General features: G+C 41.6%; 3 protein-coding genes across 8 annotated transcripts in view; 2 read left to right on the plus strand and 1 right to left on the minus strand.

Moving 5' to 3' along the window:
• LOC125886369 (equilibrative nucleoside transporter 2-like) overlaps positions 1 to 24,177 on the minus strand; it is a 162,758-nt gene that overhangs the window by 34,856 nt on the left and 103,725 nt on the right. The window lies entirely within an intron of this gene.
• Positions 3,105 to 4,751, plus strand: LOC125883232 (E3 ubiquitin-protein ligase TRIM21-like). Its single transcript, XM_049567470.1, has one exon. The coding sequence runs from the start codon at positions 3,105 to 3,107 to the stop codon at positions 4,749 to 4,751; it is 1,647 nt and encodes a 548-aa protein (XP_049423427.1).
• Positions 7,637 to 20,538, plus strand: LOC125886361 (E3 ubiquitin-protein ligase TRIM39-like). 6 transcript variants are annotated; one of them, XR_007449024.1, is made up of 3 exons: positions 7,637 to 7,788; positions 9,312 to 12,146; positions 20,287 to 20,538. XR_007449024.1 is itself a non-coding variant. In XM_049572535.1 (3 exons), exons 2-3 carry the CDS (start codon positions 9,321 to 9,323, stop codon positions 19,468 to 19,470), a joined length of 1,644 nt encoding a protein of 547 aa, XP_049428492.1. In that variant the 5' UTR covers positions 7,637 to 7,788; positions 9,312 to 9,320; the 3' UTR covers positions 19,471 to 19,699. The 6 variants fall into 6 exon arrangements, 4 of the variants coding, with proteins under 4 accessions (XP_049428492.1, XP_049428491.1, XP_049428490.1 ...); XR_007449023.1 differs by having other exon boundaries at positions 9,312 to 11,967; positions 20,104 to 20,538; XM_049572535.1 differs by lacking the exon at positions 20,287 to 20,538 and adding an exon at positions 19,282 to 19,699 and having other exon boundaries at positions 9,312 to 10,775.

Raw genomic sequence — 24,177 nt, forward strand, 5'->3', positions numbered from 1 at the left:
CTTCACACACAAACTCATCCCTTAGGAGCGTGATATCATTTTTTTTTTCTTTCAGTTTTTGAGTTTACCTGTGTAAAGCCAATTTCGCCTAATTAGTTTAAAGCCAATAAACAACACTGTCACTGTGCACTGAACATATTGTGTGTTGGGGCTGAATGGGTGGAGTTTCCCAGCATGCCATGAGACAATGTGTTTAAGACCATAAACAAAAAAAACTGTGTTTAAATGTGTTGTACATCACTGAGGTTACCCATCACACAGTGATTCATGTTTCCGTATTTCACAATGGTTCAAATGGGTTACAGTTACTGTTGTGGTACAAGACTTTTTGCACCCTGAGTGAAGTTGTAAACACACTAAGTGAGCTCCCACCTGTGTGGATATCAGAGCAGTTGACATAAAGATGAGCTGAGGTGAAATAAAGAGCACTTCCTGATTCAGAATTCATCTCTTTGCTTTATTTTAGCAACTGAGAAACCTAAGCCTGCCACACATCTCTGCCGCACTAGACACGTCGGATATGTCTGTATTACTGAGTATTCTTTGGAAATGTATTTAGCACATTTGGAATATGCGTCCCAACTGAGGTTTTTACTGCAGTTTGTCGCACAATACCTCTTGCCTGTTTACGGTCAGCCCTCTGTGTTGTACACAAACCAACTAGCTAACAGTTTGCAAGGCCAACACATCCTCAATGCGACCTCGTCACATAATGAGGTTTGCTCATGGACTTTCCACGCCCACATATGACTTCCAAGGTACCCTGGGTGTGTTGGTTGTTGACGTTCCGGGACGCTGTGTCAAGTTCTGCGTGTTACATGCATTGTCTGTTTTCGAGACTGTCTTCTTTTTCACAGGACATTTAACATTTACTTATAGTCTCTTTCAAAACAAAAAAAAAAACAAAAAACACTACGTCAGTGCAACACTGTGAACTGACCTTTTTTTTTTCCTTTAACAACAATCCAGATAGTACACCTACATCTGGCCGACGTCAGCCTAAGGACGACACATCGGCCCTGAATTTATAATGTCTGACAAGCGTTGGCCGCATGGGCGAATATCTTTAAATTTAATACTCTTTTGTCCCAGCTCATCAAACGTCTCTGTTACATCGGCTTTGGGTCAGCCCATACCTGCCCACATATGGAAGTCGCCATGGAAGGCAGAATTTCATTTCTGCAGTTTTTTTTTTTTGGAACTGAGTATGCAGGACACAGCATCTTATCGCAGTTGGTTTCAGGTAAGCTAACTGGAATAAACTGGCAGAAAATAGCTATGTTGTTTCTTCTGTGACCGTTGAAAGAGGTTCCTGGTGAGTGGTGAGGCACGACTGGGTGTATATAACTTAGCACAGGTCCCCACCAGCTAACATTATCTTTTGTTAGCTAGTTTAGCTCATGTTAGCTGACACGCTACAACTGTGGTGTTTTTATTTTAATTCTAAACTTGATACATCAGGCTGACGTCAACCAGATGTATGTGTGCTATCTGGGAAATGCATGTGGCTGGGTTTAGGAAAAAAGAACAGGGTTTGGCTTTAGAATCTTATGGGAATTGAGCACCACTCTCTCAAGTGAAAGTAGGTGTTTGTTGGACCCATCTTGCCCGCCCCACTCAGACTTTTGCTGCCTTAACTTTTATCCTTGGCCCGCTGCATTTCCCCCTGACGCCACCAGGCGCCATTAGCCTATACTATAACTGCAAGTGGCCACATATCATGCTGACGTTAAAGGACACCTTTTATCGTCGGTTTCTGACATTGCAATTCACTGCCCAAGCACCAGTTTTCAACAACTTCGTTTGCAAGGCTTTAGGGCAGAGATGTATGCCCAAAAGAAAAGCCCACACTTCTGCTCAGCAGGTGAAACACACCTGCTTTTAAACATTATGAAAGACTTGGATGTCAACAGGGTTTTGGATACGTGCAAATATCCCAACATTGACTTTTTCAAGAGGGTGGTCGGAAGAATGAAAGAGGAAGGCTGTGTTCACACGGTCCAACAAGTCCACCAAACAAATGACAGCTGTTCCACTTTTCCATATTTCGACATGATAAACGACATGTTAGGGCATGTTAGTCGCAGTATGCACAGCTGAAATATCTCAGTGGAATATGCATTTTCACCTGCCATGTAAAAATCACAGTGGGAATATTGTTTTTTTTGTTTGTTTGTTTTTTTAGAACGCAGCCAGAGATGAGTACAGAATTAAATATTAACAGCAAAGATATGATATGCTGATAAATATCACGGCTAAATCTGGTTGATTTAACTAAAAGAACAAACACTCCTAATCAGCTGATAAGATGAAGCACAAGAAGAGAACGGGAGGATGAGATAGAGTGAGTAACATATGATTCCCTCCTGAAGCTTAATTTTTATTTTTCAGTGAAGTCCAAAGACGTGTTGATTTAAGTCACTGTTTTTCATAAACATAGTTCTTAACCTAAACTACAGAGCTCTCAATGAAACAAGAGGGTAATACTTTATGGCACCATCAGGTGACTTGACTGGCATGCAGTTATACCTGTTACACACATCAAAAGGACACTGAGAGTTTGTCCGAGCGACAGCAGAGTGGCAGGTGAGATCCAAAAAAATCAAACTGAGTTCATCAAGTCTATTTCAACAACACAGCAAAGGTGCAAACATCGGTGGTGAGTACAAGTGATATTTACATATTTACATTTCATTAACCTGCATTAACACAAATCTTCAGCTATACTCAGACAGGATGTTGCTCTCTTTTCATACCAAGGCTTGTCAAATAGTTATGTTTAATTTGACTTTATGGATAATCAAATAACTAAATTACCTTTTTTGAAAAAAAAAAATCATACTGTGCATTTAATAAGACATTTTTTGTCAACACTTTAACTTTTGCTCTCAGTGTGTACTTATGGCTCTCTTTGTGGGTCCCTACTGTTGAGCTACCATTGTTCCCCACATGTAACATTAGGGACCTCAACTGTGAGCTTGTGTGAGGCTAGTGTTCCACTTATATGAAAAAAATGATTATTTTTCTCAAACTTTTTATCAAACAAAATACAAGAGTTACGTTTGCGTAACTCATACTTTCACTTTTGTTCTCAGGGTTTAGATATGGCTGCAGCCATCTGTGTTCTGTCTGAAGATCAGTTTCTGTGCTCCATCTGTCTGGAGGTGTTCACTGATCCTGTCACCACACCATGTGGACACAACTTCTGCAAAAACTGCATCACTGAACACTGGGATACTGACGACCAGTGCCAGTGTCCGATGTGTAAAAAGGTTTTTAACGCAAGACCTGAGCTGCAGGTCAACACTTTGTTCTCCGCAATAGTCGCTCAGTTCAGACAGTCAGCTCAACAGAAAGCCAGCAGCAGCAGCTCACAGCAACAAGTGTCCACACCAGGAGAAGTTCCCTGTGACGTCTGCACTGGAACCAAACTGAAGGCCCTGAAGTCCTGCCTGGTGTGTCTGGTCTCCTACTGTGAGACTCACCTGGAGCCTCATCTGACAGCTTCACGTCTGAAAAGACATCAGCTGATCGACCCTGTGGAGAACCTGGAAGACAGGATGTGTACGAAGCACGATAAACCTCTGGAGCTGTTCTGTAAGACCGACCAGACATGTGTCTGCATGCTCTGCCATGTTTCTGATCACAAGACACATGATGTTATTCCTCTGAAAGACGGATGTGAAGTAAAGAAGGCTGAGCTGGAGACTGAAATTCAGCAGATGATTCAGAAGAGACGACTGAAGATTCAGGATCTCAAACAGTCAGCCAGCTTCAGCAAGGAAAATGCAGACAGAGAGATAGCAGACAGTGTTCAGATCTTGACTGCTCTGAGGGAGTCTGTCGAGAGAGGCCTAAACGAGCTCACTGAGACAATTAAAGAGAAGCAGGAAACAACACAGAAACAAGTTGAAGACTTAATCAAAGAGCTGGAACAGGAAATCTCTGAGCTGATGAAGAGAAGCACTGAAGTGGAGCAGCTCTCACTCTCTGAAGACCACCTCCATCTTCTTCAGAGTTTGTCATCCATGGAAGCAGTTCCATCCTGCAAGGACTGGACAGTGGTCAGCATCTGTCCATCATATGAGGGCATTGTGGTGAGAGTTGTGTCTCAGCTGGAGGAGACACTCAGTAAAGAGATAAAGAAGCTTCTTGAAGCTGAGCTGAAGAGGGTCCAGCGGTATGCAGTGGATGTGACTCTTGATCCTGACACAGCACATCCATGTCTCATCCTGTCTGATGATGGGAAACAAGTGAATCCTGGTGACGTTCAGAGCAATCTCCCAGACAACCCTGAGAGATTTTCTCTCAACCCCTGCGTTTTAGCAAAGCAGAGTTTCTCTTCAGGCAGATTTTACTTTGAGGTTCAAGTTAAAGGAAAGATTGAATGGGATTTAGGAGTGGCCAGAGAGTCGATCAACAGGAAAGAAGACGTCCCACTGAGCCCTGAGGATGGTTACTGGGCTATATGGCTGAGGAAGAGAGTGAAGTACAGAGCTCTCAATGACCCTCTAGTCTCTCTTGTCTTGAAGGTTAAACTCAAGACAGTGGGGGTGTTTGTGGATTATGAGGAGGGTGTGGTCTCCTTTTATGACGTAGATGCTGCAGCTCTTATCTACTCCTTTACTGGCTGCTCCTTCACTGAGAAACTCTTCCCATACTTCAACCCAGGTCTTAATGATGGTGGCAAAAACTCTGCACCTCTGATCATCTGTCCTGTCAATCACACTGAAGAGACTGATCAGAATTAGTCCTCAGTGTGACCCACCTCATGAATTGGATAACTTCAAATTCAATTTGACCAATTAAAAAAAAAAAAAAAGATTTCTAAACAAACTCTGTCTTTAACAAGTACTGGCCTGTTTCACTGCTGGACTGCCGATTGGCGGAAAAACGCCTCCAAAGAAAAATGCAAACCACCCTGACGAGGTGGAGGAGATCAAGAAATGTCTCCACTTCTTGTCTGCTGAGATCACAACAGTAGCAGCTCAACAAAAGAAAATCACGGATCTGACGGGAGAAATTCAGACACTTATGACACAAAACGTGGAAAGGGATAAAAAGTTCTTCTTTTCTGGAGAATCCAGTGTCCGACCTCAAGAGATACTCCCAGATGAACGATCTGATCATTGGCAGCCTGAAGACTAAACAGCGGAGTTTTGCTAGGGCAGCCCCGGCCTCTACAGACACCTCCGCTGTGAGGCCAACACTTCAGAGGATGACCGTGAGTCTCTGGAGCAACACGTGCTTTGCTTCTCGAACAGCAAAGGCACTTCTGTTGACAGCAGAGACATCAACATTTGTCACACCGTGCCCAGCAAAAACAATATGGCCTCCACCATCAATAATAATCCAGTTCACCAACAGAAAGAAAAACATGCACTCCTCAGAACAGGAAAGAAACTAAACAGGACCACTGTTTACATCAAGGAACACTTGACCAAGAAGAATGCTGACATTGCAAGCAGAGCACGCATCCTTAAATTAACAAACAAGATTCAAGCAACATGGATTTCAAACTGCAAAATATTCATCAGACTGAATGGACCAGTACCAAAGGCAGCAAAGGTGCTCATCATCAGGGACATCACCACATAAGGTCAAATGGGACAGTCTAACGATATACAAGGTTTATTATCTCACCTGATGAGGAAAAAAATAGCTTTTTTGCTGAGCCATAGTGTGAAACCATATGTTCAAAACTGCATGCCCTCATAGGTGTGACATCACATTGGTGGGTGGGGTAAGATTTAAACAGGAAGTTGACCCTGCGGTGCATGAGGCGAGCTTTACCTTGTTTTAAACATAAGGTCATAAAATTGTCGAAGCTAATATATTGCAGAAACCTTTGATGGAAACACGATCATGACGTACCACTGCTCTAAGATCAGTAAAAATGTGTTTATGTCTTGTGTCTATTTTGGAATTAAGCTGTTTATATTTTGTCCCATTAACTCAAACACACTGTGGGTGAGTGGGACAGAGCTGAAAGGCTTTTGCTGCTCTGTATGCTCTAGATTAGTGCTTACCAATCTCTTCATGTGTGCAGAGCCCCAATCAACCATGAAAATGTTAATGGATTTTGCAAGGTGTTTTTTGCAAGCAGGAAAGCAAAAAGCATTAAACCTCACACTTAGCCATGACCTCTTAACACATCCCTAACTAAACCTTATTAGCACTTTTTCAACCTCAACCAAATATGTTCAGTTCTTTTTCTTAACTCAAACATTTTTGTTTGAATGAATTTTGAATATGAATTTTAAATATATTGATTTGAAGCTGTGGGTTATGAGTAAGATTACAGAGTATACAATACAATAATGTGCAGATAATTAGGGTGAATATCAGGGGGAGATGTTGTGATGTAGATTTTCTTGTGGGCATTTTTTTTTAAATATTTTTTAAAATTGTAAAGGTTGTTTCTTTGAGTATGGTTGTTGTTTTTTATAATCTATACTCACAGGGATAAAAGTGACAAAGATAGGTTTGTGTTCATATTAATTTGACTTGTAACTGTTCATTCATTCATTCATTCATCTTCTAACCGCTTCATCCTCTTGAGGGTCGCGGGGGGGCTGGAGCCTATCCCAGCTACATCGGGCGAGAGGCAGGGTTCACCCTGGACAGGTCGCCAGACTATCACAGGGCTGACACATAGAGACAGACAACCATTCACGCTCACATTCACACCTACGGACAATTTAGAGTCACCAATTAACCTAGTCCCCAATCTGCATGTCTTTGGACTGTGGGAGGAAGCCGGAGTGCCCGGAGAGAACCCACGCTGAGATGGGGAGAATATGCAAACTCCGCACAGAAGGGCTCCCATGCCCGGGATCGAACCGGCAACCCTCTTGCTGTGAGGCAAGAGTGCTAACCACCATACCACCGTGCCGCCCTTGTAACTGTTCAAATCTATAATAAAAAAATCTATGTTATCACCGAGTTTTCATGACTTAGTTTGAAATCTTCTTTGTCACATGTAGGATTAGTTAAATTAAGTATAATGTGACTTTAGAAACTCACTCAAGTACCAAGATAAAACCATTTTTGGTTTAGTATCTCGGAACCTAATTAATGATGTAATTATTGTATTGTCACCAAAATAACATTGTTGCTTCATTCTGGTGACACCAAACAGATTTCTCGTATGCTGCTGCCCAGTAGATGCTCATTTGACTTATCATGAGACATGTGATGTTTCAACTTTCCATTTGTGACCAAATGAAAGACGCTTGATAAGGGGATGTACAATGTCTGTTTCAGGCTATTGAACAGAGGCTATAGGGTGACAGAGTTACATGTCTTTAGTGTTTGTTCCCAAGGAAATGAAACTAATCTTGGGCTAAAAACATGTCACTAAAATGACGTCCAAACCTCAGGGTGGCAACGAACCATTGCAACGTCACTGCAAACAGGAGTAATAGTGAAAATGAAAAGCTGGAGTTTCCCTAAAATTTGTCTTTCAGGCAGCCCCTCCACCCATTAAATCCTGTCTGCTTCTATGTGAGTGAAGTCCACTGCTGAAGCTGAAGGTGTGACTGACCCTCAAAAAGAGGCGGGATTATTCAGCCTGTCGGGAAAATCTGCCTGTCAGGGTTTACATCCTGTTAAACGTAACAGAAAGGAGGGACAAGGTTCAACAACAAGTCCTCAAATGAAACAGAGAGTTTGTCAGAGCATCAGAGGAGCTGGAGTCCAGATGAGTCTCTGTTTCTAACCAAAGAACAATTCATTCACGAGTCCGTCAGGTGTTTCTCAACATAGCAGCATCTCTGACGAACACTGGTGAGTACAGCTGATGATATTTATCGTTTGTGTGCCACACTTTGGAGCTTCCAATATATATTTTGATGGGTCTTTTCATTTTCACCAAATAATTTGCTTTAATTTGTCTAAAAAATGAACTGGGAGCCCGTCAGTGTTGTGGACTTTCTATACTTTTTAATACTGGTGTGTGTCCTCTGTCAAGCAGCTGAGAGAAACTTTGCATGTGCACTTCCTTCCCCCTTTTCAACAACCAGAATTAAAAATAAAGTCAGCTGACGGGAGCTTGTTATGGAGGAGATGATGCAGTTAATATTGTTTAACCTTTGTCACTCAAAAAAAAGAAATTAACACCATGAGTCAGTCAGATGCAGCAGTGTCAGTTCAGTCAGAACAACTCTTTACAATAGATCAGGCTGTGGGTGTGTGTTCAGCACAGTCACTGCATCTCTTTGTCACATCTACCTCTGGAGTCGTCCCCTGAGTGAAACTTACTGCAGTCAGAGCTTCTTATTGACGGGTGCCACCTGCTGTTGTGAATGCATTATAACATTTAGATGACATTCAAATGTATTCAGGCCGATATGGTATACATACGTGCTTGTGCTACATTTTGCAGTGGCATTAACTGTAATTAAAAAAACATTGCAAATTGTCAAACACTTGAGACCCAAACTTTAGTCCCAAGTCAACCTTTATTGTAAGTATTGTGTCCTCTTTTAACTTTCTTTGTCAAATTCAACTAATTTAATTACATGACTACAAGTGAACAGTAACAACTCTGAATAGCAAAATATAGAATTCATGAAAATACTAATTAACATCCAACTATCATAATGTTGCTTTTATTGGTGTTATATTTGATGCCAAAGTCTGCACCATTTATACCTCATAAAACCAAAACTTATCTTAATAAAAACCTGGTGTGCTTACATGTGCAAGATGCTACAGTAGTGACACGCATCACATGAGCTATGTCACATGACATTATACATTACATAGACATTACACTGGTAAGAACTGTGGCCTACTTCTTTTAAGTCAAGCCACAATGTTTCTTTCCAACCCTAACCACATGCTTTTATTCCCCAAACCTCAGAAAAATAAATATTTTCCCTACATTGTAAGTTTATTTTGAAAAAGACTGTATGTACGTACTGTAATTAGCAGAAATTGTACATTTCCTGTGAAAACAGGAAACAGGAAAGACACAATGCATATAACAGGTGTCAATTGAGATGCTGTCCATGAACATCCAAAACTGACAACATCTGGTTACATAGAACGTCATTTTGGGATCTTTAGGTCCACTGAAAAAGGGGTGGTATTAAATGAGTTGGGATGAGAACCTTTGACTTAGAAGTGGCTGGTTGTTCTCTACTGGTGGTTCTACTTCTTCTTAAGCAAAGTAAGCTAATGTTCACAGCTGAGCCACCGTAAGTCCCTAGTGTCCCAGTGGCATAACAAAAAAGATTATTTCCCTTAAACATTTCATTAAACAAAAAAACAAGTGTTGTATTTGACTTTTCCATTTGTGTTCCCAGTGTTTGGATATGGCTGCAGCCAGTTGTCTACTGTCTGAGGATCAGTTTCTGTGCCCCATCTGTCTGGATGTGTTCACTGATCCAGTCACCACATCATGTGGACACAACTTCTGCAACAACTGCATCACTATACACTGGAATGTCAACGTCCCACTACAGTGTCCCATGTGTAAACAGATCTTTCCCACCAAACCTGAGCTGCACATCAACACGTTCATCTCTGAGATGGTCGCTCAGTTCAGAGAGGAAGCTCAACAGAAAGCCAGCAGCAGCAGCTCACAGCAACAAGCTGCCAAACCAGGAGAAGTTCCCTGTGACGTCTGCACTGGAACCAAACTGAAGGCCCTGAAGTCCTGCCTGGTGTGTCTGGTCTCCTACTGTGAGACTCACCTGGAGCCTCATCTGACAGCTTCACGTCTGAAAAGACATCAGCTGATCGACCCTGTGGAGAACCTGGAAGGCAGGATGTGTACGAAGCACAATAAACCTCTGGAGCTGTTCTGTAAGACCGACCAGACATGTGTCTGCATGCTCTGCCCTGTTTTAGACCACAAGACACATGATGTTGTTCCTCTGAGAGAAGGATATGAAGAAAAGATGGCCGAGCTGGGGGAGACAGAGGCTGAAATTCAACAGATGATCCAGAAGAGACAACAGAAGATTCAGGAGATCAAACACTCAGTCGACCTCAGCAAGAAAAATTCAGATGGAGAAATAACATACAGTGTAAGGATTTTCACTGAGCTGAAGAAGTTTGTTGAGGAAAGCATGAATGAGCTCATTAAGGAAATTGAAGAGAAGCAGAAAACCAAACAGAAACAGGCTGATGACGTAATCAAAGAGCTGGAACAGGAAATCTCTGAGCTGACGAAGAGAAGCGCTGAGGTGGAGCAGCTCTCACGCTCTGAAGACCACCTTCACCTCCTCCAAAGTTTCTCATCCCTGTCAGCCGCCCCACCCACCAAGGACTGGACAGAGGTCAGAGTCCATCCATCATTTTATGAGGGAACTGTAGAGCGAGCTGCAGCTAAGCTGGTAGAGATGGTCCGTCTTGGGACCACTAAACTGTTAAAAGCTGAGCTGAAGAGGGTCCAGCAGTCTGCAGTGGATGTGACTCTTGATCCTGACACAGCACATCCTGCTCTCATCCTGTCTGATGACAGGAAACAAGTGCATCATGGTGATGTAAAGAGGAATCTCCCAAACAACCCTGAGAGATTTTCCAGCTGTATTTGTGTTTTAGCAAAACAGAGTTTCTCTTCAGGCAAATTTTACTGTGAGGTTCAAGTTAAAGGAAAAACTAAATGGACTTTAGGAGTGGCGAGAGAGTCGATCAACAGGAGAGAGAACATCACACTGAGCCCTCAGGAAGGTTACTGGACAATTTCTTTGAGAAATGGAGATGAGTACAAAGCTCTGGATGAGCCTTCAGTCTGTCTCTCTCTGAATTCTCAGCCTCAGAAGGTGGGGGTGTTTGTGGATTATGAGGAGGGTCTGGTTTCCTTTCATGACGTAGATGCTGCAGCTCTTATCTACTCCTTTACTGGCTGCTACTTCACTGAGAAACTTCACCTGTACATTGGTCCTTGTCCTAATGACGGTGGTAAAAACTCTGCACCTCTGATCATCACTCCTGTCAATCACACTGAATTTGATTTTGCATGAAAGCCATCAGTGTGACTAACAATCCGACAACCTGTGCAGGGGTCCTCATTAGGTTTTATTTGATGATTTTAATATGTAAATAACTATTGTATTTGTTTGGTTTAAGTGATTTACTCATACGACCTGTCGTTTGAAAGCTACGTTCCTTGTGGTTTGATTGATGTTGACCATTTCAAGATACAGCCACCACAGCAGGTATAATAATCACCTCTGTCAGACAAACAACAAACAAACAGTTATAGCTTACCTTTGAAGTGTTATCATAATCAACAGATCGATAATAATCCAACAAAAAACAGTCATTTTGCTCTCCCAAATGTCTAGACAATCCATACCCAGCCAGATATTCAGTCCAAACACATTATTATATCCAGAGATATCCTCAAATTGCTGTTATATTTCTCCACATACTGTCCATAATAACTCCAGTTTGCATGTTAATATTGCCAATAGCTCGTTATCAAAATAGTGTCTGAACTCTCACCTTTTGATTGACACCTCATCTGAGCCAATACAAAGTCCCATGCCATCACTGTGGCCTCAACAGCCAGCCAAGACCTGTGTTTAACTAAAGGCCCTGCCTTCCTTCTCTAGGTCTCAGAGCCTATCAACAGCCAGAACTTGGCCCGATGACTCGTGGGTCTTGTAGTTACTAATGACACTCCTCACCACCAGAACTGCTTACAGGCAACATAGACTGTTGTAAATGTATCCAACAAATACGGATCTTCATCCGAGGGAGTGGTGTTCCCGGCTCGTAAGATTCTAAAGCCGAACCCTGTTCTTCTTTCCTAAACCCAACCACGTGATTTTGTTTTTGAAGGACTTTACTTTCAGTTTGTCAATGATAGAAGCACTTATGGCAATTTTTACTGTTGGGGAAAAAACTTCAGCGTTTCCTTCTAAATGAGACCATGCATGTACATGTACTAAAAATGGAACAAGAACAGCTTTCAGTTTACTTTGGCTAAGCCTTGGATAGGCATTGTAGGTGAATTTAGGTGGATTTTACAGGAGTAGAGGTCTTAAATAAGAGAAAATATGTGCTGGTAATGCTCAGTGTAATTTTTTATTTTCTTCTGATTCTTATTAACTCAGTCATTGATTTTTGGTATTATATCATATTGATCTTCAGTTAATCACACTGTTACTCACTGCTGCAATACAAAGGTTTCTCCATGCTGTGTGTTTAACCCTGCAAACCCTGTGGGACCCACTAATGTGTCTGGAAGTGAGTTGAAATGTACAAATGATGAACACTTAATATACTCTCACTGTATGTGGAGGTGTAGATCACTGGATTATGGGTCCAGGATTTGCATTTTACTCAATAATGTGTCAAGATATGCAAACTGAATATTGTGCCTTAGATTATTTTACAATGTGTTTTTCTAATTTTAAAGATGTTTACAGGTAAAATCAGGGCTCAAGAAGTTACAGTAGTCTGATCACATCTGAACTTAATACTGCAAACGCTGTGTGCAAGAGCGCCAAAACATCACGAAGTAAAGATGCACAGAAACAAGAAACCATAAAGGGTGTTGAGGTTTCAAATCTATGCATACAGTACTTTAAATTGTCTCACCAGTGTACATTTAAAAATGCTTGATTGTGACACAGATGTATGACTACATATCATTTTGCAATCTAAATTACTCCTGGTTTACTGTTTATATTTTCATTAAAATGAAATAAAAGGAGATGTAAAAATCTTGGATGTGAGTTGACGTATTATTTTAAACCCATAAGGTAACTAAAGGTATTTAGTTAACGTGGTAAAAAGTGCAATATTTACATGGGCAATATTTTTTAACACAAAATGGAAATACTTAGTAACTTTCCACCACTGACTGTGAGAGATGGTAACACAGTTGTTGGAATGCAATGACATACATTTACTCAGTTACTGTACTTAGTACAGTTGATGTATATTGCACTTTTTACTCCACTACATTTATCTGACAAAGCAGTTTTTACTTTGATGTGACGCTGCAGTGCGGTTATGAACTTAAAATTGGAGGAAAACTGTAGCGTTTCTGTGCGTTGTGAACAGTTGCTGTTTGATGTTTCCCTCGTTCCATATCTGGAGAAATTGTTGTTTCATCATCAGACCAAAGTACTCCTCATCCACTGGTCGTGCTGTTGCTACCTGTGGCCATGATTCCATTGTGTTTATTATGCCTCCCACTGAAATAGCATGTGATCTGTTTACGGCAAGCCTGGAGGGCTACAATACAATAACAGAAGGCAAAGTGGACCCGGAGCATTTTGTGTTCACAAGGCACAGGTTAAGTGAACCACACTGCAGACTTTAAGCGACCGGGAGGTGGTCTGAGTTAGGTCCGCTTCAGAGGGGTCTGAGTTCTCTTGGGGTGTTCACATTGAACAAAAAATGCTGAGTCACTGCTCTGAGTCCGCTTAGAGGGCTGAAAAGGACCAAGTGTGAAAACACCCTAAGAAAGATGATATGTAAAACACCCTTAAATCAGCTCCACCCTTACCAGCTGCAACATTAAAGTGTTGCGCAGGTGTAGATTTCAGGGTGTGGTGGTAGGGTGGGCAATGCAGGGGACATGTCCCCCTCAATATTTAGAGCATGTGCATTTATCTCCCCCAGTACAAACATGAAAGTCGGGGGGGACGGTGTTTGACACTCTCTGGCAGAGGACCCCTCACTCCACTGTTTCATGTGTGTCCCCCTAATGTTGCAAGGGAAAGTGTCGTAACAACGGAGTAGAGAGTGACGTGAAAGACGGACATAAAACAAGGAGAGACAGAGACACCAACTCCTACCATTACATGGCTCTCCATTGCCAAGAGGAGAACATAGAGAGGAGTCCTCTCAGTCAGCTGGTCCTGAGGCTCACCTCCTCTGACAGCACAAGGCCTCAGGACAACCCTCACACAATCCAGCTCAACTAAATTATATCTAAAGAAAAAGAAAACTACATCAACTTTTGGACATCTACCACAAAAACTCAAAGCACACTTCAGTGCTATTTGGCCCTAAATAGACATTACATGATGGCAAACTATCTGACCGCTGTGACAGATCAGAGAGTGGGGAAAATACTGACTATGTACAGACTCAGTGATCACAGCCTGGACATAGAGACTGGCAGACACAGGCAGAAGACAGGCTGCGTCAGCTCTGTCCTCAGAGACAGGTGGAGACAGAGCAACATTTCCTGCTCCAGTGTAGCACATATGAAGACATCACAACAAAGTTCTTTACAAAAGTTCAGTGTAAACTCCAAGATTTTGATTCACTCTCTGACCAGACTGACATGCAACATCTGCTTGGAGAAAATAGTGTCAGTGCCATAGATGCAGCGAGACATGTCAGTGATGTCACAACCAATACAACAACACGTTCATCTCATCACAGATCACACTCTGCCTTTTTATTTACTCCTTCACTTCATACGTTCCTTTAAACTTTATGTCTAAGCATTTGTAATAACACGTTGTTGTTAACTGTTTTTGAATTTTCACTGTCTTAAATCCAACATAAGAAATGTTAAGCCAATAAAGCTTATTGAATTTAAACTGAATTGAATTGGCAGAGAGGGGCTGCAAGGCGACTTTTTTTCAGCAGCGTTTCCTTCTGCCTCCCCAACAGTGGGAGAGATGTAGGCTAATGTGCAGAGAAGAGCACTAATCATCATCTGTGCGCTGCATCACTATGGATTGACACGCTATTGAATAGCAGAAAGAACAGAAGAATCTCGGTGCAGAGTTTCATGTCTCTACGACATACGGGGCATGAGATATGCCCATTAAAAGTTTGCAATTTCAATCGGTTGCTATAGCGCCCCCCTTTGGCCAACTGATGTAATATTGCTTCATTCCCATCCTCCCATGACCCTCTACCACTGTGCCAAATTTCACATGGATTGACCAAGTCAGTGAGGAGAAAAACGTGGAACACACACACACACACACACACACACACACACACACACACACACACACACATTTTTCCTCATTATATGGTAAGATGTTCTTTTACAGTAGGAATATGGGTTTCTAATCGGGCTTGGTCCCAAAACTGCTGCAGAGGGTCGGGCTCAGGTTTGGGTTTGGACAGAAACTGTGAGGTCATGTAGGGTTGAGCCTGATTGTTTTGGTCCAGATCAGAGCTCTAATTGCAAACAAAATAAGTGCTGCTTTATTTTGGCTACATTTGATCAACAATAAGCTGTGTGATGTTTCAACTTTCCAATCATGACCAACCGTCACACCAGGAAATGAAACTAAACTTGGGCCAAAACATGTCACTGAAATGACATCCACACCTGAGGGAGGCAACGAACCATTGCAACGTCACTGCAAACAGGAGTGACAACAAAAAGGAAAAAGCTGGAGTTTCCCTAAAATATTGTCTCTCAGGGAGCCCCTCCCCTGCAGACATGTACAGAAAGCTACACCCATTAAATCCTGTCTGCTGCTATGTGAGTGAAGTCCACTGCTGAAGCTGAAGGTGTGACTGACCCTCAAAAAGAGGCGGGATTATTCAGCCTGTCGGGAAAATCTGCCTGTGAGGGAATATTTACTTTACGTAACAGAAAGGAGGGACAAGGTTCAACAACAAGTCCTCAGATGAAACAGAAAGTTTGTCAGAGCATCAGAGGAGCTGGAGTCCAGATGAGTCTCTGTTTCTAACCAAAGAACAATTCATTCACGAATCCGTCAGGTGTTTCTCCGCAACATAGCAGCATCTCTGACGAACACTGGTGAGTACAGCTGATGATATTTATCGTTTGTGTGCCACACTTTGGAGCTTCCAATATATATTTTGATGGGTCTTTTCATTTTCACCAAATAATTTGCTTTAATTCGTCTAAAAATGAACTGGGAGCCCATCAGTGTTGTGGACTTTCTATACTTTTGAATACTGGTGTGTGTCCTCTGTCAAGCAGCTGAGAGAAACTTTGCATGTGCACTTCCTTACCCCTTTTCAACAACCAGAATTAAAAATAAAGTCAACTGACGGGAGCTTGTTATGGAGGAGATGATTCAGTTAATATTGTTTAACCTTTGTCACTCAAAAAAAACCCCCAGAAATTAACACCATGAGTCAGTCAGATGCAGCAGTGTCAGTTCAGTCAGAGCCATCATTTATAAGAAATCACGCTGTGGGTGTGTTGTCTTGTTTCGGTTTTTGTTTTCACAGGCCAGCACAGTCACTGCATCACTTTGTCACACCTACCTCTGGAGTCGTCACCTGACCTGAGTGACTCATATGTAGTCAGAGCTTCTTATTGACAGGTGCCACCTGCTGTTGTGAATGCATTAAAACATTTAGATGACATTCAAATGTATTCAGGCCGATATGGTACTAACTTTTTGCTGTTAGTGCTTGTTTACTTTTTGCAGTGGCATTAACTGTAATTAAAAACACATGACAAGGTGTCAAGCACTTGAGACCCAAACTTTAACTTTTACACTGCAAAAACTCAAAATCTTACCAAGAATATTTGTCTTATTTCTAGTCAAAATGTCTCATTTCTAGTCAAAAAAAAACCCTCATTACACTTAAAATAAGACTCATCACCTAAAAAGTTACTTGTTTTTAGACAATTTTCACTTGTTTCAAGTAAATTTTCACTTGAAATAAGTAGAAAAATCTGTCAGTGGAGCAAGTTTTTTTTGCTTGTAATAAGAAAAAAAATAAGAAAAAAAAACTTGCTCCACTGACAGATTTTTCTACTTATTTCAAGTGAAAATTTACTTGAAACAAGTGAAAATTGCCTAAAAACAAGTAACTTTTTAGGTGATGAGTCTTATTTTAAGTGTAATGAGATTTGTTTGACTAGAAATGAGACATTTTGACTAGAAATAAGACAAATATTCTTGGTAAGGTTTTGAGTTTTTGCAGTGTAGGATTTCAAAGGGGACTTCCCTTCCTTGACTTGGGACTTGAGTCTCAAGATTTGAACCTTTCTAGTAAATTTAATAACAGGGATTCAGTCCCATTACTTTCAGTAGATTTCCTGGCTCAGTTTTTGTTTTCTTTATAAGTACTCCATCTGAGAAAGCTCCTTTAAGCCGGCCCATTATCACTGCCATCTTGTCAATACTGCCACTTTGTCAGTGATCTCTGCGTCAGATACTCACGGACAGTGGCACCTTTAACAGAAGGATTATGTGCACTGCGTGGTGGCTATTTCTGACGCCACCTGCAACAACTGAGCTCATCAAATACCCGCCACTTTGTCAGTGGATGTCAGCGACACTGGGACACTCTTCATAGCATTTTTTTTTTTTAAAGATTATTTTTCAACTCATCCTCACTGCGACCTCGTCACATGTCCACGTTTGGTCATGGACTTTCCACGTCCACATACGACGTCCAAGGTACCATAGGTGTGTTGATTGTTGACGTTCTGGGACACTGTGTCAGGTTCTGCCTGTTACATGCATTGTCTGTTTTCAAAATACACTTCTGTTTTCACAGGAAATTTAACATTTACATAAGTCTCTTTCAAAATAAAAGCACTATGTCGGTACAACACCGCAAATTGATGTTTTTTTTTTAACTGAACAACAAACACACATGGTTGGGTTAAGGAAAAAGAGCAGGGTTTGGCTTAAGAATCTTGCAGGATGCGAACAACGCTCTCTCTGGTGAAAGTATTTAACAAATTATGAAATGAGAGCAGGTTGTTTAAGCAGGTGGCTTTTCTACTGGTGGCTCCACTTCTTCTTACGCAAAATAATATGCTCATAGCTCAGCCACCGCAGGTCTCTAGTGTTCCAGTGTTATAACAAAAAAGACAATTTCCCTTCAACATTCCATCAACCAAAAAACAAGTGTTGTATTTGACTTTTCCATTTGTGTTCTCAGTGTTTGGATATGGCTGCAGCCGGTTGTTTACTGTCTGAGGATCAGTTTCTGTGCCCCATCTGTCTGGATGTGTTCACTGATCCAGTCACCACATCATGTGGACACAACTTCTGCAAAAACTGCATCACTATAAACTGGAATGTCAACGTCCCACTACAGTGTCCCATGTGTAAACAGATCTTTCCCACCAAACCTGAACTGCACATCAACACGTTCATCTCTGAGATGGTCGCTCAGTTCAGACAGTCAGCTCAACAGAAAACCAGCAGCAGCAGCTCACAGCAACAAGCTGCCAAACCAGGAGAAGTTCCCTGTGACGTCTGCACTGGAACCAAACTGAAGGCCCTGAAGTCCTGCCTGGTGTGTCTGGTCTCCTACTGTGAGACTCACCTGGAGCCTCATCTGACAATGTCAGGCCTGAAAAGACATCAGCTGATCGACCCTGTGGAGAACCTGGAAGACAGGATGTGTACGAAGCACGATAAACCTCTGGAGCTGTTCTGTAAGACCGACCAGACATGTGTCTGCATGCTCTGCACTGTTTCAGACCACAAGACACATGATGTTGTTCCTCTGAAAGAAGGCTATGAAGGAAAGAAGGCTGAGCTGGAGGCTGAAATTCAACAGATGATCCAGAAGAGACAACGGAAGATTCAGAAGATCAAACGGTCAGTCAAACTTAGCAAGAAAAATGCAGACGGAGAAATAGCATATGGTGTTCAGTTTTTCACTAAGCTGAAGAAGTTTGTTGAGGAAAGCATGAACAAGCTCTTTAAGGAAATTGAGGAGAAGCAGAAAACATCAAAGAAACAGGCTGATGACTTAATCAAAGAGCTGGAACAGGAAATCTCTGAGCTGACGAAGAGAAGCGCTGAGGTGAAGCAGCTCTCACGCTCTGAAGACCACCTTCACCTCCTCCAAAGTTTCTCATCCCTGTCAGCCGCCCCACCCACCAAGGACTGGACACAGATCAGAGTCCGTCCATCATTTTATGAGAGAATTGTAGAGCGAGCTGCAGCTAAGCTGATGGAGGAAGTCTGTGAAGGGATTGCTCATCTGTTTAAAACTGAGCTGAATTGGGTCCAGCAGTCTGCAGTGGATGTGACTCTTGATCCTGACACAGCACATCCATGTCTCATCCTGTCTGATGATGGGAAACAAGTGCATCACCGTGATGTGAAGAGGAATCTCCCAAACAACCCTGAGAGAGTTTCCAGCTGTATTTGTGTCTTGGGAAAGCAGAGTTTCTCTTCAGGCAAATTTTACTGTGAGGTTCAAGTAAAAGGAAAAACTAAATGGACTTTAGGAGTGGCCAGAGAGTCGATCAACAGGAGAGAGAACATCACACTGAGCCCTCAGGAAGGTTACTGGACAATTTCTTTGAGAAATGGCGATGAGTACAAAGCTCTGGATGAGCCTTCAGTCCGTCTCTCTCTGAAGTCTCGGCCTCAGAAGGTGGGGGTGTTTGTGGATTATGAGGAGGGTCTGGTCTCCTTTTATGACGTAGATGCTGCAGCTCTCATCTACTCCTTTACTGGCTGCTTCTTCACTGAGAAACTTCACCTGTACATTGGTCCTTGTCCTAATGACGGTGGTAAAAACTCTGCACCTCTGATCATCACTCCTGTCAATCACACTGAATAGAGCAATTATTTGATTTTGCATGGAAGTGATCAGTGTGAATAGCAATCCGACGGCCCGTCCAGGGGTCCTCATAAGGTTTTATTTAATGATTATAATATGTAAATAACTGCTGTATTTGCTTTGTTTAACTGATTTACTCATAAAACCTATTGTTCAAAAGCCACGCTCCTTGTGGTTCGATTGATGTTGACCATTTCAAGATACAATCACCACAGCAGGTACAATGGTGGCATCAGGGGGAAAAGCGCCAGGACAGGCGAAAGGTACTGTGACAAATGTCCCAGTGGGGTGGGCGGGAGGGTTGGTGAATAAATCCAACAAACACGGATCTTCACCTGAGAGAGTGGTGTTCCCGTCCCATAAGATTCCAAAGCAGAACCCTGTTCTTTTTTCCTAAACCCAACTATGTGTGTTTGTTGTTGAAAGAAAAAAAATGTCAGTTTGTGTTTTACTGACGCAGTGTGTTTACTTTACTTTCAGTTTGTCAATGATAGAAGCACTTATGGCACTTCTCACTGTTGGGAAAAAACTTCAGTGTTTCCTTCTAAATGAGACCATGCATGTACATGTACTAAAAATGGAACAAGAACAGCTTTCAGTTTACTTTGGCTAAGCCTTGGATAGGCATTTCAGTTGAATTTAGGTGGATTTTACAGGAGTAGAGGTCTTAAATAAGAGAAAATATGTGCTGGTAATGCTCAGTGTATTTAGACTTTTTTTTCCTTCTGATTCTTATTAACTCAGTTATTGATTTTTGGTATTATATTATATTGATCTTCAGTTAATCACACTGTTACTCACTGCTGCAGTACAAAGGTTTATTTAAATAGTGTTTTTCTAATTTTAAAGATGTTTACGGGTAAAATCAGGGCTCAAGAAGTTACAGTAGTCTGTTCACATCTGCACTTAATACTGCAAACGCTGTGTGCAAGAATGCCAAAACATCACGAAGTAAAGATGCACAGAAACAAGAAACCATAAAGGTGTACATTGTACACCAGTGTACATTTAAGAATGCTTGATTGTGACACAGATGTATGAATACATAAAATTTTCAATCTAAATTACTCCAGGTTTACTGTTTGTATCTTCATAAAAATGAAATAAAAGGAGATGTAAAAACCTTGGATGTGAGTTAAAGTATTATTTTATATCTGTAAGGTAACAAAAAAAGTGTTAAATTAATGCAGTAAAAAGTGCAATATTTACTTGTACAATATTTTTTAACACAGAATAGAAAAACTCAGAATCTTTCCACCACTGATTGTAAGATGCAGGGACCCCATACTACATGTTATGTTTAAAAACCCCTCGACTTTGAGACAAGGGAACCGTTAGTCGTAAAATGTTAACTCATGTCCAGGTTTTTGGACTCACTCCTGGTGCACCCTGTTGCATTGCATAGACTTCAACACAACGTCACTAACTGCCGTAACAACGGCCACGCCCCCTTTTGGGTGAAAGTTTTGAACTCGACCCGGGAGAGACGCTAGTCACGGCTAGGAGTTCATCATGCCAAAAAGTTGCTGCGTTGTTCACTGCACAGCAAACAATAAAAAAAAAAAAAAGATTTGCGATTTTCTTTGCTCCCGCAGAGAATGAAGAACGGGGAAAGAAGGAATCTGTGGCTCACAGCCATCAAACGGCAGGGTAAAGACGGAAAGCTGTGGATCCAGCTAGTCACTACACTTAACGTTACATCTGTGGCGGGCACAGTTGGCTAACATTGGCTAGCTAGCTAAAGTCAGTTGAACTCAACAATAACATGAGATATTCTAAAGAATGTTAAGTAATGAATCAACAGGACATGAATTGAATTGACAGGGTCATTCGTCCACACAGAGGCTGGCAGCTGAAAAGGGCATACACCTCCTATCATTTTCACTTTCTCGTCGTACCGAAGGCGATCAGGACCTCTTAAATTCTCTCTGTAGCGTGTAGCCTGACTGGCCATTTCATCCGAAGGGGAACGACTCAACTGATTTGTTTTAAATTACACTTTATGTGTGTGAAGAGCTCCGCAACCAGTCAAAATCCCATGTTTCTATCACCTATGACATCACCAGTGCACGACCCGTGGTAGTTCGTTGTAGTCCCGTTTAAGTCATGTATACTAAACCAAGCAGATAGAGGTTGTCAGGCAGAAGGCCATATCAGCCTCAGTCTGCAGTCATGACCTGTGTTTGCTTTTCAGGTAGGTGAGGGAGGAGACTTCAATTTGAGATAGGACAAAGAAGTTGTGGCAGCCCCCCTGCAGTAACTCTGAGGACCCCCTGGGGTCCCGGACCACCTGTTGAAGACCCAGGCTATAATCCAGTAAAATACAAATCAGAAATGGGACATGCTGCATACGTTTTGTAATTAAACAATATGTTGTTGCTAATCAATAGTTGTCAGTTGTCACCAGCGTTCTCCTCTACGCTGTGGTGTGCTGGGGTGGCAGCATTAAGCAGAGGGACGCTACTCGACTGGACAGGCTGGTGAGGAGAGCTGGCTCTGCAGGTGGCGCAGAGCTGGAGAGGAGGACCTGTAACAAGCTGCTGTCCATCATGGACAATACCCGCCACCCTCTGCACAGCACACTCACTAAGCAGAGTGTGTTCAGAGGCAGACTTCTCTCCCTGTCCTGCTCAACAGACAGACTATTCAACAACTCTCATCAATGCCAGGTTATGACAGACTGAGCCAACTGAGAACTCACCTGCTCGACTGTCTTTAGGCTGCTTGCCTGTCAATCAGTTCATTTTTTTTCCCGATATTTACACCCTATTTGCATTTATATTTATGTAGATATTTACCCACCCTGTTAGCATTTCATATTCAGCCTTCTGTGCATTTTAGAATTTATATTTCCCAGCATTCCTTATTCCTAATTTTACATGTTTTTTTACTTTTAAGCACCTTCTCCAAAAGACAAATCTGCATTTGCATTGATATCTGTACATATATTTATCTTCAACTGCATTTATATTATCTGTAAGTGCTCTCACACTTTGATGTAATCACCTTACATGTGACACCTGCACTGTCAACCACCTAAATTTGCATAACCATTATAGGCATATTGACTGTAGTAACAGCTCTCTGGAGTAGTCCTGGGACTACATGTCACTGCTGTGTGTTCCTATTCTTACACTTATATTCTCTATCCCTATGTGTATCTGTGTTTTTGTATACGTCATGTAATAACCTGCTAGTAACTTAATTTTCCTTTGGATTAATAAAGTGTATGTCTATTTATCTATCTGTCTATCTGTCTATCTATCTATCTATCTATCTATCTATCTATCTATCTTTTTTTATCCAATATTTTATTCATTTTTAAACAGACACAGAACAGAGAACATACATGACAGCAGAGGCAAGTAAAAACATATCACAGACTGAATGACATATGGAAAGAGAGGCAATAAAATAAAATAAAATAAATAAAAATAAGGAAAATACAGGTAGAAATAAAACAAACACAAGAATAACAATACTGTAACGGACTTTACATGGAAAGTTCTAAGAGAGTTTACAGTTTAGACATTATACATGGAACAGGGACTGTGCAGCCATATCAATAAAACAAAATCAACACTTGAGAAAGAGCATTAGAGAGATGCAGAGGTGCAAGGGGGGCGCCAATCCACATTGCAGCGGCCTCTACGTATTAAGTCTGCTACATCACCTGGTAAGCGGTTCAAGAAGGGAGCCCACAGCTTATCAAAATAACTCTTGTTCCCCTTTAAAACTGAGCTCAGGCGCTCCATTGGCAGAACTTTAAATATCTCTCCATACCAGTGGTTAACAGATCGGGGTCTGGGCTTGATCCACTGAGATAAAATGCATCTCCTAGCTAAAAGAAATAACTTGTACAGGAGTTTTTGCTGGAGACTTGACAAAGAGAGTCCCACTCCTGAAAGATTAAGTAGAAATAAACCAGGATCTATTTGTATGTTCTTAACAAAAATTAAGTTAATTTCCTGTAAGACTTTTTCCCAAAATTTAAATATCAAAGGGCAGCGCCAGATGCAATGTATGTAAGACCCAACCTCCTGCTTGCATTTACTACACAGGGGAGAGATTTCAGGATAGAAAGAGTTCAAGGACTGGGGCATGCGTTGTAATCTATGAAGGATCCTATCCTGGCTCTCAGTTAGTCTGTTGCATAAATAGATCTTGCCTATTGATGCTATTGCATCTGACCATGCTTCCTCTCCAAACTCAGTTTCCAAGTCCCTGTGCCATAAACCTTTAATTTTATCAATATTACATAGATTGAGGGACTGTAGTTTCCTATAGAAATGGGAAATAATTTTCTTGTTATGTTGACTTTGTAACAAAAATGAGTCAATAGCTGAGGTTATTGGCTGGGCTTCAGTGAGACCTAGGCTATTAATAAAATGTCTGACCTGGAGGTAGCCATAAAAATGTTGAGATGGTACACCACATTTGGCCCTTATTTGTTCGAAAGACAACAGTGCATCCCTCTCAAACAAATCTCCAACAATTTTAATACCAAGATCATACCAGCACTGGAATATATTTGTATCAAGTCCTGGGGGAAAGGCCTTATTCTGAATAATGGGGTGAGGGGCTGGTGAGGGACCTTTACTTTGAGTGGGCTTAACAATCCTCTCCCATGTTCTGATTGTGTTCATCATAATGGGACTGTTTTTGACCTTGACTGGGAGCAAAGACTTCTCGTTAACAACAAGGCTA

The sequence above is a fragment of the Epinephelus fuscoguttatus genome, linkage group LG3, assembly GCF_011397635.1.
Source record: "Epinephelus fuscoguttatus linkage group LG3, E.fuscoguttatus.final_Chr_v1".
NCBI lineage: Eukaryota > Metazoa > Chordata > Actinopteri > Perciformes > Serranidae > Epinephelus > Epinephelus fuscoguttatus.

Excerpts from the sequence above, each read along its gene's own strand:
- LOC125886361 (XM_049572533.1), top strand. The coding sequence starts at position 9,321 with ATGGCTGCAGCCAGTTGTCTACTGTCTGAGGATCAGTTTCTGTGCCCC.
- LOC125883232 (XM_049567470.1), top strand. The coding sequence starts at position 3,105 with ATGGCTGCAGCCATCTGTGTTCTGTCTGAAGATCAGTTTCTGTGCTCC.